This window comes from Oncorhynchus gorbuscha, linkage group LG12 (genome assembly GCF_021184085.1).
Source record: "Oncorhynchus gorbuscha isolate QuinsamMale2020 ecotype Even-year linkage group LG12, OgorEven_v1.0, whole genome shotgun sequence".
Classification (NCBI taxonomy): domain Eukaryota; kingdom Metazoa; phylum Chordata; class Actinopteri; order Salmoniformes; family Salmonidae; genus Oncorhynchus; species Oncorhynchus gorbuscha.
Window position 1 is genome coordinate 49335795 of NC_060184.1, and position 20709 is coordinate 49356503.

The window sequence follows — 20709 nt, forward strand, 5'->3', positions numbered from 1 at the left end:
CAATCGTACAATTACATTTTTAGTCTATATCAATATAATTATTTTTTATGGAAAGGCGTTTGACCATTTCCAGATTAAGCATGCAATTACGCATGAATGGAAAACACTAACCTCCAACTACAACACAAATTCACCAATATAATAGTCAATCAAACAGAAGAGAAATTTAGTGTAGGTATGTCGTTTTATTCCTTAACGCCTTTCCTTTAAGAAGACGAGATTGGGCGTTTTGTCGATTATTCACGAGTCACTGTCACGTGGTAAACATTCTCACAGTCTATTGGTTTAAGGCACGTGTCTAGGATAACCGCTGCAACGTCACTTGGGGGCTCGTATTGAAAATAAGAACAAAACTCCAGTGAGTGTATTTCAGGATCAGAAGCCTCTTTATTTACCCTTAGTTTAGTAATTGAAGCGCTTGTATTGGATAGACTGAAAACGGATAGTACCAAATTGGATGGGCAAATGACAAATGGTGTCTATCCAGTGCAACAATATAGGATAGCCAAGTTTGGGAATATATGACCAAAACTATGTTTTTCTCTGTGGGCACTATCGCAAAGGGTTGCATGGTGTCCAGTACACTCAACAAGATTTGACTTTCTTTTTTCTTTTTTAAAACCTTTATTCAAACATTTTAAAAGCTCCGCCTCCCACATAAGTGGATTGCGCTCATTTCGGTGCGGGAGAGCAATAAAGGGGTTAAGGAAAGAAAACTGGAAAGTGTATCAGTATGGAAGAAAATGATCATAGCAACAGAGATGCGGTGCGCCAAGGGTCGGCGGACGAGTCAAACAGAGTGATACTCCCTCTATTACCAGCGCCGGGCAACCTGCAGCAGATCCCGCACCGAGTCACCAATTTCTTCATCGATAATATCTTACGGCCGGACTTTGGGCGGAAAAAAGAAGATAACATAAATCATGACGAAAGTAGTCACGCTACCAGAGAGAACCATAGCCCGGCAGTTCCAAGAGCGGAGCAAGTGGGGAGTACTGTGCCAACGGAGGGAACTTCCACTCCTCATCCAGGCGGCGTGGCCAAGAAGGCAGAAATAGCGACCGAAGAGCCCCTGAAACCCCGGGGGGAGAATGGAGATCAGTGCCTAAGCTCGGACTCGGATAGTTCTCAAGCCAGCTCAATTACACCATCCAAACCGCCTATGCTCTGGCCAGCTTGGGTGTACTGCACCAGATACTCGGACAGGCCCTCATCAGGTAGGCTAGGATTATTTCCCCTCGTCTTTGTAACCTGAAATACACCGGCCCGTTGACCTCAAACACCTTGACCGAGTTCTTCCAGGAAATGAGGGCAAATAGTGTTCGCCTGTTTTAAGATCAAAATATAAGATTCTAACCTTGCAAAATCTTCAAAGTGTATCGGTGGAAATACAAGACTAATAATAAAATCACAAGAGCCGATAGCCTATCAATATTCTAGAACGCTAAAGAATTGCCACGAGTTTGAATAATGGTGTAATTTCACGACAAAACAAGCCGCTCAAAATAGCATCTTGCATTGCTTTAAACCTGAAATGTTCAAACGCAGGGGTATTGGAAGTCTACACATTAATGTTAAAAGCCTATAGTGTGCGGGATAAATAGTAATTTTTCGAATTTTGGAATAGCCTCATACAATTTTGTATTTTTCACGAGTATTTCAATTATAATGCCATAATACGAATATGATACCGTCATTGCGATGGCTATTGCTTTCGGCTAGCTAGATCATAGCCAATGTAATACTAGGTTAGCCTACTAGTATAGGTTACTATAAACATCGGCGCACATATCACCAAAACAATGTCTTTCAAATAATTATTTTAAAAAAATACAATAGGTTAAAAGACTTTATAGGGTATTTTTCCTCGACAATTCTGTCGTGCAAATCCACTCTTTTTGTTTATGCATGAGATTTCACAACGGAGTTGCCAGGGACTCTAAATATTTAGCATATTTAGCACACAAAACATGAAAATTTCCTTCATTATTCTATATTCTACTTGTGTAAAAACTCAAATATTCGAATGCATTTTCGTTCATTTCTAAAAATTCGTATTGTACACAATGTTCTCATGCATTATGTAACGTGGATCGCATGAACTAGACTACTATTCGATGGTATCCCCATGGGCTGCATATCTTAAAACGTCGTACGTTGGTTTATCATCTCCAGCGAGCTCCAAATGTATTGAATAATCTCTTTGATAGTCATCCAGGCCTACTTGCCCAAACAGACGTCACCACTTTTTTTTATCAAATAGTTTCGCCTGACGATTTCTTACTACTCAATTACAACCCATCATGTTTACCCACCAAAGGGCAAACTTGGAAAAGTAATTAACAACAGCCAAAGACCGAATTCAGCAACCTATAGGCTACGATATAAGCCAATGTATTCCACTAGACATCGTCAAGCCTAGACTATTAGCCTAACTGTATATAAAACGAAGAGTTAACTATAAAAAAATGTTTACGAAAAATACATATTTTATATTATTCAGTAAGTTGCAGTTGAGATGGGAGGTCCAGTTGTGTTGATATATTTCAGGCCTACTCAGCATATCCGCCAATGACCATAACAAACTACGGAACCGACATGCCCCAACGGTATAGGCCTACCTACCCTCTACATATCTTCCAATGCATTGTTCTACGTAAATAAGTGCGGAACTACGGTTACGTTATCAATATTCATCTTTATTCCTCACTATATTGACAACTCTTGTGTAATATGGAATGGTATGCATTGAAGCGAACACTCAAATTCTTAGAAAAAAGGGTCTATCTAAAACTTTAAAGGGGGCCGTCCCCGTAGAAAAACCCTTTGAAGAACCCTTTTTGGTTGTACCAGGAACCAAAAAGGGTTCTCCTAAGGGGACAGCCGAAGAACCCTTTTGGAACCCTTTTTTCTACGATTGCATACAGTGACACTTGGCATACAGTGTAATAATAAATAAGTAGGGCCTAAATGAATGAATGAATGTATGTATTACTACACAGTTGTAGTGACTGGAACATGTATATCCTATAGGCTACACCAAGCTTTCACATTTCATATTTCGATTGGTTTTGGCTAATAATAATATTTTTTCTAAAACACAGGACCGAGATCTCGAAAACCAAAGAAGAAAACCACCGCCAGGAAAGAGGACAAGCGACCAAGGACGGCCTTCACAGCGGAACAGCTACAAAGACTAAAAACCGAGTTTCAAACGAACCGGTATCTGACCGAACAAAGGCGACAGTCCCTGGCGCAAGAACTCGGCCTTAACGAATCTCAAATCAAAATCTGGTTCCAGAACAAAAGGGCAAAAATCAAGAAGGCCACCGGCGCAAAAAACACCCTAGCCTTGCACCTGATGGCACAGGGACTGTACAATCATGCTACGACGTCAAAAGATGATAAATCAGACAGCGATTGATTTCGAGCGAGATACAGATCAGTATATTTACAATGCAATAATTTCATCGAATAAAGGGCCAGTGTATAGAATATACCAGCATAAATTGATAAATATATAGATATTTCTGCAATATCATGTCTATAAAAAATATGTTGTAAAAAGGTACGTTTTCAATCTCATGTAACGTGTGTCGTTTTTCTTCCAGGAAAAGTATAAATGCTTGTTATACACTTCATTTTATATTGCTATTCATTGTCATTTTTTACATTATAGCGCTTTTATCTGGCACTTGACGTTGAGATCTGTCAGTGATGTGAAAAACCACCTGCTTAAGTCCAAAGAATATTTTCTGCTGCATCCAGGCAACTGTGAATCTTAATACATTTGCTGACAAGATATTTTATTCCCATGGTTATTATGGTTTTATTGAGGTTTAGTGTAAAAAGGACATAGCAAGGGTTTTGAGTGTCAGTGATGTGCAGACTTAATTGAAAAGTAGATGGATTTTAATACTATTTTTGGAAAATTTATATAACCACAGAAGTGATTGGGTAGCAATGTTTTGGTTAGCAAACATAATACATGCATTGCTAATACGTAGGACACAAATGTAGTTTTGTCTCATAACTACATCTAAGCCAAGTTCATTTCCATGAAACATTGTGCGTGTTCTGTGTTATATCAGTGTACCAAGGCCTCTATAAATCGTTTTTGAAGAGCAATATAAATCATCTCTTGTAGCAAATTGCTTTGAATGATTACAATGCTGCCTATAACGTGGGAGACAACTGTGGCATAGTGACAATGATGACAAAACCTTTAACACACTCTTGGCTGAGAGTATTATAGGCCTACTTGATCAAAAGTACGCACAAGGTATCTGATGTAGGCTGTCAACTATACGTCCCATGGAGTTATTTCTCTATATACATGTTTATTTAATATACATATATATCTTTTTTTTAAACAGACAAAACCATTAGTGACTGTATAACAATTGTTGAAAATCTCTTTTATTGTTGTTGAAAGGATTTCATATGTGTATTTATATATATTATATTGAGGGGCAAAAAATCTATCCAATGAACGGTGTTGCTTTAGAGTAGATTTCTGAGGTATTTACACTGCTTGTTTATCCTGCAATAACATCTCTTTGAAAATGGTTTATGGGGCCTTTGCATGAAAGCTGCAATTTGTTGTACTTGGGCAAATAACTGTGTTTATAAACTTCTGTCTTTGTCGACAAGAGTATGATCAAGCTAAGTTTTAGACTATCCATACCAAATTGTGGACTTTTGCCTTTTGAATTGTTTTGTTGTGTATCTGCAAAAAGTGTGTTTGAATTACAATCCACCAAACTGAACACACTTTGCCTTAAAGTTCAAGCGAGAACTTTTTTATGAGACAGAACTGTGCCGAATCAGAGAAGCAGTATTACTTCAAAATGCAGACTATTTGATTCAAGATTATTGCCTTCATGAAAACTGCTGGTGTGACATATTGAATTTCCTCAACAGCGAATATCTATCTATAGATGAATATGTTTAAATTAAATTACAACACGGAGTTGTATTATTATACAATGCTATTTTTATTTTATGTTCAACATATTCTTTGGTATAATGTACATAACTTTCATGTATGTATTAATTGTGTAATTAACTGCCTCATGAAAAACTGGAAAACAAAAGTCAATAAACCTCCAAGATACACTTAAAAACGTATCTAGCATCATCCTTTTTCTATAATCCACAGTCAAGGATAATTGAACGTCTATGAGACATGGGCATTTCTATGTAAACACAGAAAAATCGGAAAGAATATGTGATCCTCCATTGCCAAAATAGGAGTGGTTCCCTGTGGATGATGCCACTGGTTTGGCCACACCGCTGACCAAAGAGGAATTTGTAGTAACCTTTCGACCAAAAAGGTTGATGACAAAATGCAACAAAAAAAAGTATATTTACATGATATGAAAGTGTCCACCATGTGTTGGTACTATTACTACCCCTGAGTGTTTAGGTCCAGCCCAGAAAGGTACATGAGCCGTGCCCTTATTATTTGGTGTAACACCCAAAATGACACTCCCTTCTGAAGACCATTGATGTTAGTTACCTTCCCAATAAGACTACTACATAAATACACATAAATAATGACAAAAATATTGGTTTCATGTGACACAAGGCCTACAATAAAATAGAAATATCACCACAAAGCTGAATGCGTAAATGTCAACCTTTGCTGGTTCAAAACATTAGGAATACCTGCCCCTTTCATGATATAGACTGACCAGGTGAATCCAGGTGAAAGCTATGATCCCATATTGGCCACCTGTTAAATCCACTTCAAATCAGTGTAGATGAAGGGGAGGAGACAGGTTAAAGAAGGATTTTTAAACCTTGACACAATTGAGACATGGATTGTGTATGTGTGCCATTCAGAGGGTGAATGGCCATGACAAACGATTCAAGCGCTTTTGAACGGGGTATGATATAGGTGCCAGGTGCACCGGTTAAGTGTGTCAAGCACTGCAACGCTGCTGGGTTTTATACACTCAACAGATTGTCGTGTGTATCAAGATTCTTCCACTACCAAAAGGTCATCCAGCCAACTTGACACAACTGTGGAAAGCATTGGAGTCAACATGGGCCAGCATCCCTGTGGAACGCTTTCGACACCTTGTAGAGTCCAGGCCCCAATGAATTGAGACTGTTCTGAGGGCAAAAAGGGGGTGCAACTCAATATTAGGAAGTTGTTCGTAATGTTTTGTACACTCAGTGTAAGTTCCAAGTAGGTCTTATGTTTTCTCATGAAAAATTGTGAAAAAAGTTAATTTCATCCAATATCTTTACGTTCCCAGAGGTTTGTGTTGTCATCACATAGGTTTGTCAATACAGTTGACACACACATACTAATTTAAAACACATCACATTTGAGTACTTCTTCACTTTTATTGTGATTAGAATAATCACAACATTACCCATAAATAGAACAAAATAAAGACACATCAAATGTATTGGATATCTTTTCTCAAGGTCTAAGACAAACAGAGACAAATCTTGCCAAATTTCCATATTAACCCATATACTACTCAGATGGGCCTTAAATCACACGGATGTGTACTGAAAATGAGCTAGCCTATGACTTAAATCAGTCAAATCATCAGAATATAACCAAAACAGCTAGTGGACTATTCCTCAATTTGGAGCGTTGGGGGATCGTTTTTGTTTCATGTCATCCTTGACCCCAAAATATTGATATTGATCAAATATAAAACACTTTTTTTTTTTTTTATTTTTTACATACTTCCAGATATTCTATGAATTACCCAAATAGCATATAGCTTGCAAAACAAATAAAGAAATTCTAACCCACTGGGCACAGACGTCAACTCAATGTCTATTCCACGTTGGTTCAACATCATTTCATTGAAAGGATGAGGAAACAAGGTTGATTCAACCAGTGTGTGTGTGCCCAGTGGGAAAGCTTCCTTTGTACTTTTTGGATTGTTTTCTTGTAAACATTTTATGGCAGTTGTATAATTCCATATCTTACAAACTGTTGTAGAGAATGATTATCTGAAAGAAAACATTCAGCAAACTGTGACAAGTCAGTGTAAATAAAAACAAAATTTGATATTCAAATCACGGGCCAACATAATCTGAGTCTGTGGATGGATACCTTCGCTCTACTGATCCATACACAACCGAAAAAAAAGTTAGCAAAAGTTTCAAAACAAAAGAACATGCAGCAGGCAAAGTGGTGGACGGTGACCGTTTCCAGGCATTTAACTTTTTTTTCCCTCCTATTTTTTATTTTTACAATGCTTTCTCTGTATTTCCATACTTGTGCCGCTAGTCTTTGAACACAACGCCTATAACAGTCATTGACTGGCATGATGGGAGAAAGGCCAGTGTCTCACTCGCGCACGGTCAGTCCTTACTGCTTCTGAAAGGAGTCTGTGGTTCTGTGACCAGGCGGGAAAGGGAAGGAGAAAGAATAAAAGACAGAGAGAGAGATGGAGAGAGAGAGAGAGAGCGAGAGCGAGAAACCAATGAAGGTCAAAGCCTCCTGTCATGGCTGCAGGTGGCTAATTCCCCCCAGCCCACAGTAACCCATTCTCTACACACAGTACTTTCTCACCCAAACTCACTCCCCCGTCTTTCTTCCTCTCTCTGTCCCCCCCTCTCTCTCTCACACACACACTCTCTCCTGCACCTTTTTATGCAACATTTCGATGGGAACCTCCCATAAAAATTTCCCAAGTTTCAAACCCAACATCAAAACCCCATCACTCTTTAAATAAATAACAAACTGCTATGCCCTAAAACCGTTGCTTGTTGTATAAGGTTTCAAGGAAACCATGAAAGATGGTTTAGAAACCATATTGGTTTTACTTGAGAACTGTACCAGAGTTATAATGCATGATACAATACATTGAGGTTTCGTAGGTAACATTTTAAGAGCTAGCTATCCAAAGAAAACATTATTGGTTACCATTGCGATGAATGGTTAGTTAACTGAAAGAGTGAGCAACTTCTGTACGAACATACACATGGGCCTTAAAATGTTTCCTTAATTTAAAAAATCAATTTTTTAAAGGAGAATAGAAGTCATCGCTTTGAAAGTTCACAGGACTTTTCAAAAGTTCACTGCCAACGGGCAGTTAGGTGGCAGAGAGATAGAGAAAGATAATAAGAAAAAAGAACAGAAAAGTATTAATGCCCCTTGTCTACCTCTTCTACAAAGGAACCCATCCTGCTATGCCCTCCCCCTCCCCTACTGTGACATTTAACCATAGTTTCTAAATGCTTCCTATAGCCCGAGTGGAATCTGCTCCGAGGTGCCCGGGCTTTGTGGCGGAAACATAATTAAAACTGGTGAAAGATGTAAAAGGTGGAGAACGGGGATGACATCAGGCCAATTTCACACTAGGCACTCGAATGGCCAGGCCCAAGCCAGGACCCTTGCCATGCAACACAGATCAAAGCCCACTGTCACCGCACCACTGCAAAAAGAAGGCAAAGGGCACCTAACTGTGCTAATCCCCAGGACAAATATATTTTAATCTTGTTAGAATACAAGTTAATGCCAGAGCTCAGTGACTGGACTTTGTGGAGAGAACCCGAGTGGACAGATGAACCTCTTACCTTTCTAAATTAGGTACTTCTGTCTGGCACTGCTTGACCATAGTCAGGTCCAACTTGGATAACCACCACAATGCATTATCAAGCTACACACGCGCGCGCACACACACACACACACGCACACACACAGAGCTGGGTCCGTTTTCATTAAGAACAATGATGAGACAAACAGCAACTCCAGCAGTTGTGTCAGTGACCCTGTCTGAATCCCCACCAGGGCACCTAACATGCAAAGGAAATGAGTATTTTGTGGTGCAGTTTGTTCCCTCTCGTATTGAGCCCTTCTCTCTCTCAATAGCACCTTGGTAACCCTTGATCTCTCATGTATGAGACTCAGGGCACTGGGGCCTGCAGAAGTTGACTGGGCAGACAATGAGAAGCGGATGCATTCTAAGAAGACACACAGAAGACAACTCTCATTTCACACACTGCGTTTGAGTGACCCCTTGAAAAAAGAGGCACGGGATCATTTTCATCGTAATGCTAGACGTTTTTAGGGACTTTCCCACTTCCATTAGGCTGTTATAACCATGTAGGATATACAATGTCCCTTTCTGTTGTAGGTCACCCTACCCATCCTCTCACCTAGGAGGCATTTTCTTCTTAAAACATTTTTTTAAAGAATCTACAAACTTGTTGAAAACACTTCCTGGACTAAACTAACCAATTAAATAATGTTGCTGATTGATTGATGAATACCAAATATAATTCATTTCAATTTATGGATGATTTGATTCATTCGCAAAAAAAACTAAAGTAACACCATGCTACGATATTGTTGGTGATTAATTTAAAAAGTAGGGATCAGAGAAAATGGTCTCAAATTATCTATGCAGATGTCTATTCTAAAACTGAATGTCCTGAACTGACAAGAACTGAAGTGAAATTGACTTAAGCTCTGGCAAAAGTCCATACGATAATATGAATGTGAAAAAGACCATTCATAACATGAATTCATGGTAGAGCATCACTTTAGCGGATTTTACAAATTTGAAGTTTGGCTGATGGTGTAACATTGCATGAAAATAATCAATCATCAAGTAGTGCTGGTGGTTACGTTTTTCGAATTGACAGGGTTGTGGTACATTGCAGTAACTCAACTTCATGAAATATGACTTATATTCAGATTCACTCAAACTCCAACTCAATCAACTCTAAGGCATAACATCAATAAAGCATTAGCTCCAATTCCTCTCAATTCCTTCATTTTCATGAACAAACACTTTTCTTAAAATGCCGAAAGTGAATTCTAAGTCCACATATGACATAACGGCCCACATGAAAACTTCCTGTTAAATGTTTATAAAGGCTGCAGTGAAATACAATAGCAGTGTAGGGGATTTCTTTTTAAATTTCATGTCAAGGTTTCTAGAATAGAATAGCACATTCACATTTCACTTACATTACAGATTAGGAACTGAAGAGTGTGAAAGGATGTTCATTCCACTGTACGATTTTTCATTACACCACAGACATGTCTAAACCTAATAGTCTATCATTTGGAATTGACCAATAAACCTCAATTGTGATTAGTACAGACTGACTGGGTCATGGTGCAGTTTTCAACACAGTGGAAATCTAAACGTTGAACTCGGCAACACGACAACAGTTCCCAAACTTTTTTTGCTGTGAATTCCAGACATTCAATATTTTTTTCAGGACCCCACAAGCCACATTCCCTAGTAAGAATTGGTCGCGGGCACGTGAGCGGGTCTGACCCACCATTTTGGGAACACTGACTGAAACATCATGCAAATCATAAACATTGGAAATGGGAGTCAGCACATGATTTTTCTTCTATACTGTACTGTCATGAGCAATCTCTCATATGGCCAAGCCGTGGAATAAGCAACGAGAGAGGTTCAGGATTCTCATAGTCCATACCATATTAACATCATTCATTTTAACCCTGACCATTCTCATTTTTCTTATTTTTCTATACCCCCAAAAACCAGAATTTGTCTAACATTTTTGGCTTGATGCAGACATCCACATCCATAATATCTGTCCTTTGTAATATGTATCCCTGTTGCCGGGAGAAACAAAGGCAGCCAGACAGGCAGGGCCAAGGATACATCCTACTCACCTCAGGCCCCCTTTGCTGTGTAGGGACCATGCTGTCAATCACTCTCTATGGTTACGCATCATGGGCAACAGAGACACAGTGAGAGAGCCGCCGCTACATCACACCAAAAACATCAGTGCAGAAACCCGTCCTCAGCATGACATCTTTTTCGTGGTGCACACCACAGCCACCCTCCTCTCACACAGAACAACAATAAAAAAGACACAAATATACATTGTGAACCAATGAGATTACCTTATTTACCAGGGGTGCCTAATTTGACCACTGTTTTGTATGACCCAATCTGTTTTTTTCTTATGTATTGTGCGTAGATAGGATGGCAAAGCGCTGTATACCGCATCACAACGATTCATTTATCAGGAAAAGTACAAAATTGGGGTCTATCGACAGATTGTAAAGAACGATCTCTGAATTCGGCTACATTCAAAGTTGCTGGGGCAGAAGCAAACAGATAAGAGTACTGCAAATGGGGTTTGTTATCGTATTCTGTAAAACAACATTCGGCATCAATGGCATATAATCACCACAATAAACCAAAGTTCTAATATATTCACCCATTTGACCCAAATGTAAGAGTTACCATGTTTCAGACCCCACAATGCCCTTCCTATGCCACAGAAACAGATTCTACTTTCTGAGTACAGTACAATTCTGGAAGAACAAATGACGCAGTGTTCTATGGTGACGCGAAGCATCATTGGAGACATGATACTGCAGAAAAACAGCGCAGCCTTGTTACGCAAGAGGAATAAGATATGATTATGCAAGTAAATCCCTGTTTGCCCTTTTACTGTGTACATTGACTGGTAGATGAAGCATAGATCACCATAAATACTTCTCTATGCTCAGTAGAGGAGCTGGTGAAATTGGGCATTAGAACTTGGCTCCATCTCTCATTTGATAACTGCTGATAACAAAAAAAAACATATCAATGCACACAGATAAGCCTCACTGCATGATGTACCGTTTACTGTATCCCAGTGAGCAAAACTGGTTTTAAATACCTAATTTCAACCAGTTTTGCCCACTGTTCCTAGTTACTTAGTTACTTGCTAGACAAATGCAAAAACTGCCACTGTAAAGACCTTTTTGCAAATAACACTACTCGCCAATCCAGATCCTTATACTTCTAGTGTGTGGTCTGCCACACATTACCATGGCGAATCGACATCAATTCTGTCACTGACAATCTCTGAACTTGCACTGTCGACCATTCCTGTGGCTACAGTCACAGAGAAAATGGTGGTAGGCTAGGCTACCCATCATCTGTATTAGTAGCACCTTCTACCTGTGCTGTCCTATGCAATAATTATTTCCCTACGCACACACTCATATAATAACTCGCCCTCGTACAGCACCGTGTTTGAACAGTTTAATAAAACCACCTAAAGACGTATAGAGAGCCCCTAAGCTCGGTGTGGTGAATGGACAGGGTTATGGTTCAGTGGAGTGTACCACAGCAGCCACATAGGAGTGGTGAGCGCATCACTCTCTTGTCTCACCCACTGCATGCTGCCATTTTACTGCTGAGTGGCAGACGTGAGGGCGGGGTGGCAGCGGCGGCCATGATGGAAGAATCACTACACCCAGTGGTCCACAGGAACAACAACCACCGTTTCCTGCAGCTGGATGTGTGCTAGTGAATAGGCACTGGTCATCACAAACTAAAAAGAAAATAACGGTACGATGTGTGTCCCATGTGATTTAGTTGGTAGAGCATGGCGCTTGCAACGCCAGGGTTTTGGGTTGGATTCCCACCGGGGAACCAGTACTGTAATTCACTCTGGATAAGAGAGTATATGAAATCACTAAAATGTACTAACAATACAATGAGTTTTCCTTCTTGGATATTGGAAAAACGTGAATAGTAGGCCTAAATACGCAAGTGCCGCAGATTTCTTTATTTTTTATCAAGGAACAACAGAAGTAGACAAACTACGTAGACACGTTTTATTGACCATTTATTAACAGTTCTATTATACATTGAATCAATAAATATATTGTAATAACTTAATTATTTGACAAGATTTGATCAATTCTGTTGTCATAGACTCAAGTGGGTGGCTAAACTGTTAGAACTGTCAACAAACCAAATGGATATCTCTTGACATGATACAGCAATTTATGTCCCTCAATATAAGAATAGAAGATGCCGTGCAATATTCCATACAAGCTATAGTTACACTGCTTTTCAGAGTCAATTTGCACAAAAACAATGCAATGCCTTTGATTCTATTAAGAAGCTTTTTTTACATTCTATTACCCTGTATTACTTAGTACATAAAATGTTTGAAAAACTTCACAAATTACTCAAATACTGGAATAAAATATGTTGGGTTATTTTACACATAACCAAAATAATGCATTTATCTCAAAAAATATTTCAAAGATTACTTACTGAAAACTTTACGAAATTTGATGTCCCAACTGTAAAATACTGAAAATCCAGAAGAAATGCTCCCATGTAGATCATCTGCTATGCTGGGTCAATCATGCTTCCACAAACATCCCCAAGTGAGCAGGTATAATCTGCTAACAAACAAATGAAATAAAGAAATGCGTTTGATTGTCAGAGCAGTTAGCGCCACATATATGCCATGCCATTTTGCCCTTCAATGTTATGTAGCAGTTCTTGCTCAGACTTATACAAAATTAAATAAATAAAGACAAATACAATTAAACTTCAGGAAAACTTTTGTCAATGCATTCAAGCTAGTGAGCCCTTTCAGAAGACTGTGTATTATGTGGATCACCCCCCCCCCCAACCCAAAAAACCCATCCCTTTAGATGACCAGTAACTATTAACCAACTACATTTAAGGTCAGAGTTCATAATTTCCCCTTGGCAACACCACAGCAACATGTGACAGTGTCTAGACAGGTCATGATGCCCCACCACCACAGGCCAATCCCCCTGGCTCTTTCCGGAAGAAGGTGTCAGCAGCAGCCAAGTACAGGGTAAAAGAGGGCAGGTCGGATCAGTGCCCTCCACCCTCCACTGATCAAAGCTGACGCTCCTCCGTGCCATAGACCTGGTCAAAGGGGGCAGGGTCGGCCGATGAACTCTGCGTTTCTGTAATCTGGACGTGTCCAGACCCAATTGTCTCCTTTCACAGCCCAGAATGGACCCTTCCGGTGCCACTGATTACATTAGGGAGGAGAGGCTCTTTTCACAGGGGCAGTCCACACAAAAGGGGAGCTTCTGTGCCCCTCCACCATCTGGTCTCCAAAATAAGAGAAAAGGTCCCTGGAAGAGAATAAGCCTGGCGTGCCGCGCCTCCCTTTAATTAAAGGGATCCTATTTGAATAGATTGGATGGCTGGACAGATAAGCAAACATACAGTAAAGCCTCACACATTCAGCCCAGAGATTGTGACCCAATCTGCATCTACAAATAAAGCCAGTGTGGGCTATAACCATGTTGAAGGATTTATGCAAATATGGATTTTTGCTGCATAACCGCAGAAAACAACAACAATCTAAATGTGGTTATTGAGCACCATTCTTAAGCCATCTGTTAATAGCCACACATTTTAATTCATCAGGGGGAAAAATGTATTACTTTGAATTGACAAATGGTGTAGAAAGGAGAGTTAATGTCAAAATGATCTATAGTTGATCTGAAGGTGATAGTAACATGTTCATCAAAGCTCCTACCTCAACAATGACATGCCCATGTCTTTTCTTTGCCAGTGTGAGGGATTTGAAGGGCATCTCTCCAGACATGGTACAATGCGAGAACAAGAGGATCCAACCGGCCAGCCATCCTTAAAGAGAGGAGGCCCCTCAATACCTCATCCATTGTATTCCTACTGGAGGAACGGATGGCCATATTTGAAAAGACACTGGACAGAAACTGGTCTCTATATCTATCTTTACAGAGGCAGAAAATTCTTGCAGGTTGCAATTATCTCAAGAGAACTCATCAAATGTTGTTGTCCCATGACTAGAAAGAAAGCAAATCCAGCCATTGAGGGACATTTTAGAAAATATGCCAATTACATAACTATCATCAGGCATCTACAGGCATCATGCTAAGATTATACACAAGCAATATTTAGACAATGATTTTTGACATGGTTCAAATAACCCTCCAGGTAGAACTGAGCGTGTGCCGAACAATAAGACTTTGAATCCATGATAATCACTTCATCCTGTACTGTAATCACTTTTAATGACTTGTTTCTCTGAAAATGATACTTTAAGGCCAAATGGCATTGTGATATTTCATCTCGATTGTGTGTGTGTGTGTGTGTCTGTCTGCAGGGTGTGTCTGTCTGTCTGCAGGGTAAGGGTGGGGTCTACAGATGGATGTCTGAGACTGACTCAGTTCACTTCGACTGTTTTGGGACAACTTAAGGGAGCGTGGCATGAAGAGGGCAGGTGTCTGCAGTCAAATGGAGTATATAAGCACAGTCCCACTCCATAGTACTTTGGCTTCGTAATTAGCGTTTGATCCATATGAATGTTTTCCGAGCAACATATTATGTTATCGAGTCTTATGGTTCCCCATTACTTCTGGTAACAAACAAACTGAAAACAACTTCCAATACTACAGAGACCTGCGAATGGCGTTCCAGGGAGGGACTCGAGACACCGTGTGAAACGAACAAGAACAGACACGACACCTGACATTTCTCAGCCAAAGTGTGCTGTTGCACACTGCTGAGCACACTGCTGAAACAGCCTGCTTAATTGTGCTAGTTGAAGGAGACTTGCAGAAATGTCAGTCTAATCTCCCCTTTTGTTTTCCCCAACAACATTTAAGAAACCTGGGGCTTTATTGACGAAACACATCTGAAAACTGCTTTTCTTTTTGTTGCACAATTTCTGATAAAAAGTCACTCATAAAAACAGTGATAAAAGCTTTCTAGTTGAAATATGCTAAACTTCATTGTAGCCTGGTGTAATGCGAGTTGCCCATGCATAACGGCTACCCAAAAACATAGCTTGCGGTTTCCTTGGCATCACTGTTTGTCCACAGTCCTGAAGTTAATGAAAGTGCCCAAAGTCTTTAACAATGAGCGCACTGAAGAAAAATAACATGCAAAATGCTTAAAGGGGGGAGGGAGTAAAGCTACTAGATAGATGTTTCTGAAAATGTTTGAAATGGGGAAGCAAACAAACTCCACATTAGACTCATCAAACTCTAGTATTCTACTGGTATGAGCTTACATTATATTTTTTTCCTGGTTGATAAACCAGAATTCTTTGTAATATGCACAAGACTTGACGTGAACATAAACCCATCTTTAATTGTGCCCCTTGATTTGAGATGACAGTCACCCAAATATACTGCTCAGTCACAAATGTCACGGAACACTGCATGTTCACCACCGGACATTTGCATACTGTATGTGACACAAAATGCTATTGTACAGTAAGATCCCGTTAAATATGGATAATTCCATGAAAATTATATTTGCTGTATATTCATGTTTGAGGTTATGATTGTAACTGTGAATATAATATGGTATTCATGCTTCCCCCATTTTTAAGTGATTCCTCAACATCCAGCCAAAGACATCAACTCATTAAAAACTTTGTTTAAAGGGGAATTACAGTATTTTACAACTGGATGTTAAATGATTCATCACCATGAAAGTAGTCTACTGGCCAGGAGAAACTGTAATCCACGGTTCGGTTCGCTAAATAGCCTCTAGAAACCTCAGCTAACTTTAGCCACCGCTAGCTAACAATCAATGGAAGTGATAGGGGCAATGGAGCAGTGTATTTTTGAAATGGTAAGTAATTAGCCCACAGTTTACAGCTGTACAACCGTCCTTAAAATGGTGTTGTAGATGAAAGAGGTCAAGTCAAAACAAATGTTACCATTGAGGTCAATGAGGGATCCTGGAGGTCACGGTTGTAAGCCCTACTAAGAGCCTCAGATGACACAAACTGAACACAGCACTTTGTAAATGTCTTTTTTTTTTAAACAGCCGGGTTTTAAGCACACAAACATGAAAAATATCAATTTCACATTTGGTTTAGCGCTTTCACACTTTGTGTCACCGACACTGACGTTGGGCTGCGGAAGACAAAACAGCTCCTGGATAAGGATTGCGTTATTGCCTATCAATTAGGATCAAATGGGGATTAACCCACATGGCTGGTGGGGTGAGGTGGGGTGGGGGCAAGCGCACCATCCCTGAATACCAGGGGTCACACCTCTGACTTCATTAGGCCTGACCTTTCCACACCATTGTGTGACAGGAGGAAAGACATGGTGCAGTCTGCATTTCTCCTTTTCTCCTTTTTACTTCTGTGGAGACAAACATATGAAACAGGCCGAAGGCATGCTAGCTCACACTCAGTGAGATATGAAATGTACCCTAAAGGTCTCCTGACTGATGTGGATTTTCACGGTTTGCAGTAGGTGAGTATTTACCCTCCAACCCCCCACCCTCCCTGTACAATAAATTATTTCTTCCACCTTTGAGAGAGGTGAGCTTTACTAATTAGTCATGGTAGCTATGAGGAACCGCGGGGTAGACTGGTTCTAACTCCACTGCCTGGGCATCTTAATTCATGAAAGGTCACAGCGCTGAAGGAGAGAGAGTGCAGGTATTCCAGGTGAACAGAATGAGCCTCTAATCAAGGAAAAACGCTAGCACACCCTCGGGACGAAAACTGCCATGCGCACGAGGAAGCGTGCAGGGAGGAATGGTCGATATCTTATCTATGCAGGTGATACGCTAGGCTATGTATTTCATTTCCTTTCGGGAGATTGTCATGAGCTCTCAATTAACTCAGCTGACTAATGGTCAGTCAAGAAGTACAGGTGGTACATGAAGCGCTCAACCAAATGTGTACTAAGATAAATGAGAGAAGAGAGACGAGAGAGAGGAAGAGATGAATAAACAGTCCATTTCATTATTCTGCCAACTGACAACTCCAGATATGAATACACTTCTCTAATGTCCCTCTTTTATTAAACACCTTCCATTTTTCCTCTGAATAAAGCAACAATAACGGGTCAGCATGGAAGCAACCCCTGCCCATCTATACCATTGGTCAATTCATCCCAAGAATACTCGAGAAAATAAGTAACCAGGGCAGCAGTATGGCATGAATGTGTAATACTGTATCTTACGATGAACGCGATACATAATAGGAAAGGAAAATGTGTTTAACATGAGATGCCATCCCTGGACAAAAGTTTCTAGCCACGGTTCAATCTGGACAACCTTATGGAGAAAACACATGATTTCACGTGAAATGTTAACATGTTTTGCAAAAGTAATGATATTTCACGTGATCACAATCTTTCACATGTGAAATCATGTTTTTTTTCAAACACTTCATGTGACATGCAAACAAGAATGAGTCGTGTAGGATGTCTCCGGAATGTCACACACTCGCAGTGTTCTCAGCTTACATATTTTACACACATGATTATGTTGTGTACATTGATTATTATTCAACATGTTCCTCAGCAGGGATTTGATCTCACAACCTCTTGGGTCACAGCATTCTGATCTTCCTGCTATGCCACCATGTCTGTGTCAATAGCTGATTTCACCTGTATTCTTCTGAATTCAAATGAAATCTCAGCTTTTTTTTAAACTACACTCAAGAAAAACTATTATATTTATCATGGTGATTCAGGAGTAACATTAAAACAGAATAATATGTCCCACCAACATTAGACAACTATACAGAAAACCCTGAAATTGCTGAAATAAGTCAATTAAATCAATGATGAGAGAATAGTCAGATTACATGATAACTAAAATAGCAGTGCAGAGGGAACCTACATTTTTATATATATTTTGGGGGTATTTTACCCCATTTTTCTCCCCAATTTCAATCTTGTCTCATCACTGCAACTCCCCAACGGGCTTGAGAGGCGAAGGTCGAGTCAAGCGTCCTCCGAAACATGACCCACCAAACCGCACCTCTTAACACCCATCCGCTTAACCCGGAAGCCAGCCACACCAATGTGTCAGAGGAAACACTGTTCAACTGATGACCGAGGTCAGCCTGCAGGCACCCAACCTGCCACAAGGCTCTGTAGTGACGCCTCTAGCAATGCGATGCAGTGCCTTAGACCGCTGTGCCACTTGGGAGGCCCCCAGAGGGAACTCTTTTGCTAAATGCAGAGATTTATTATAGCTAATGACATTGTAGGGGCCTTCTGAAAATGTTACATACTCTTTGGCCCAGCAGAAAGATCAGGTCACCCCAAATCCAGAGGTTGTAATTTCAAATTCCAGGTTGGGTCAAATTGAAAAGTCTGCACTAAGTGATCACGTCAAATGGAATCAGATTGTTTCAAGATGTTTACAGTATTTTAGCTGAACATTAAAACCACGATAGCATTTCATTTCTTCCCTTACAAAAACAAATACGTGAAATATCAAATCAAATTGTATTTGTCACATGCACCAAATACAACAGGTGTAGTAGACCCTACAGTGAAATGCTTACTTACAAGCCCTTAACCAACAATGCAGTTTTAAGAAAATAAATAGTGGGGCTATATACAGGGGGTACTGGTACAGAGTCCATGTCCATGTGTTAAGGTAATTGAGGTAATATGTACATGTAGGTAGTTATTTAAGTGACTATGCATACATAATAACAGAGAGTAGCATCGGGGGGAGTATTGCACATAGTCTGGGTAGCCATTTGATTAGCTTTTCAGGAGTCTTATGGCTTGGGGGTAGAAGCTATTTAGGAGCCTCTTGCACCGAGACTTGGTGCTCCGGTACCACTTGCCTATGTGGTAGCAGAGAGAAGAGTCTAGGGTGGCTGGAGTCTATGGCAAATTTTATGGCCTTCCTCTGACACCGCCTGGTCCTGGATGGCCCCGGTGATGTACTGGGCCGTACACACTACCCTCTGTAGTGCCCTGTGGTCGGAGGCCGAGCAGTTGCCATACCAGGCAGTGATGTAACCCGTCAGGATGGTCTTGATGGTGCAGCTGTAGAACCTTTTGAGGATCTGAGGACCCATGGAATCTTTTGGCAAAATAGGTTTTGTTGTTCCCCTTCACAACTGTCTTGTTGTGCTTGGATAATTTTAGGTTATTGGTGATGTGGATGTCAAGGAACTTGAAGCTCTCAACCTGCTCCCCGTCGATGGGAATGGGGGCGTGCGCAGTCCTCCTTTTCCTGTAGTCCACAATCATCTCCTTTGTTTTTATCATGTTGAGGGAGATGTTGTTGTCCTTGTACCACATGGTCAGGTCTCTGACCCCCTCCCTATAGGCTGTCTCATCGTTGTCGGTGATCAGGCCTACCACTGTTGTGTCATCAGCAAACTTAATGATGGTGTTGGAGTCGTGCCTGGCCATTCAGTCATGAGTGAACAGGGAGTACAGGAGAGGAATGAGCACACACCCCTGAGGGGCCCCTGTGTTGAGGATCAGCATGGTGGATGTGTTGTTACCTACCTTAACCACCTGGGGGAGGCCCCTCAGGAAGTCCAGGATCCAGTTGCAGAGGGAGGTGTTTAGTCCCAGGGTCCTTAGCTTAATGTTGAGCTTTGAGGGCACTATGGTGTTGAACGCTGAGCTGTAGTCAATGAATAGCATTCTCACATAGGTGTTCCTTTTGTCCAGGTGTGAAAGGGCAGTGTGGAGTGCAATAGAAATTGCATCATCTGTGGATCTGTTGGGGCGGTATGCAAATTGGAGTGGGTCTAGGGTTTCTGGGAAAATGGTGTTGATGTGAGCCATGACCAGCCTTTCAAAGCATTTCATGGCTACAGACGTGAGTGCTACGGGTAGGTAGTCATTTAGGCAGGTTACTTTAGTGTTCTTGGGCACAGGGACTATTGTGGTCTGCTTGAAACATGTTGGTATTATAGACTCAGACAGAGAGAGGTTGAAAATGTCAGTGAACACACTTGCCAGTTGGTCAGCTCATGCTCAGAGTATACGTCCTGGTAATCTGTCTGGCCCTGCGGCCTTGAGAATGTTGACCTGTTTAAAGATCTTACTCACATCGGCTGCGTAGAGTGTGATCACACAGTCATCTGGAACAACTGATGCTCTCATGCATGTTTCAGTGTTATTTAGCTCGTCTGGTAGGCTTGTGTCACTGGACAGCCCTCGGCTGTGCT

At 40.7% G+C, this 20709-nt stretch overlaps 1 protein-coding gene and 1 long non-coding RNA gene across 2 annotated transcripts in view; one reads left to right on the top strand and one right to left on the bottom strand.

The window, feature by feature from the left end:
- LOC123991100 overlaps positions 1-20709 on the bottom strand; it is a 45983-nt gene that overhangs the window by 16223 nt on the left and 9051 nt on the right. The gene's annotated exons all lie outside the window — the stretch shown is intronic.
- Positions 403-5104, top strand: LOC123991099 (homeobox protein engrailed-2a-like). Its single transcript, XM_046292304.1, has 2 exons — positions 403-1217; positions 3105-5104. The coding sequence occupies exons 1-2, from the start codon at positions 734-736 to the stop codon at positions 3422-3424; spliced, it is 804 nt and encodes a 267-aa protein (XP_046148260.1). The 5' UTR covers positions 403-733; the 3' UTR covers positions 3425-5104.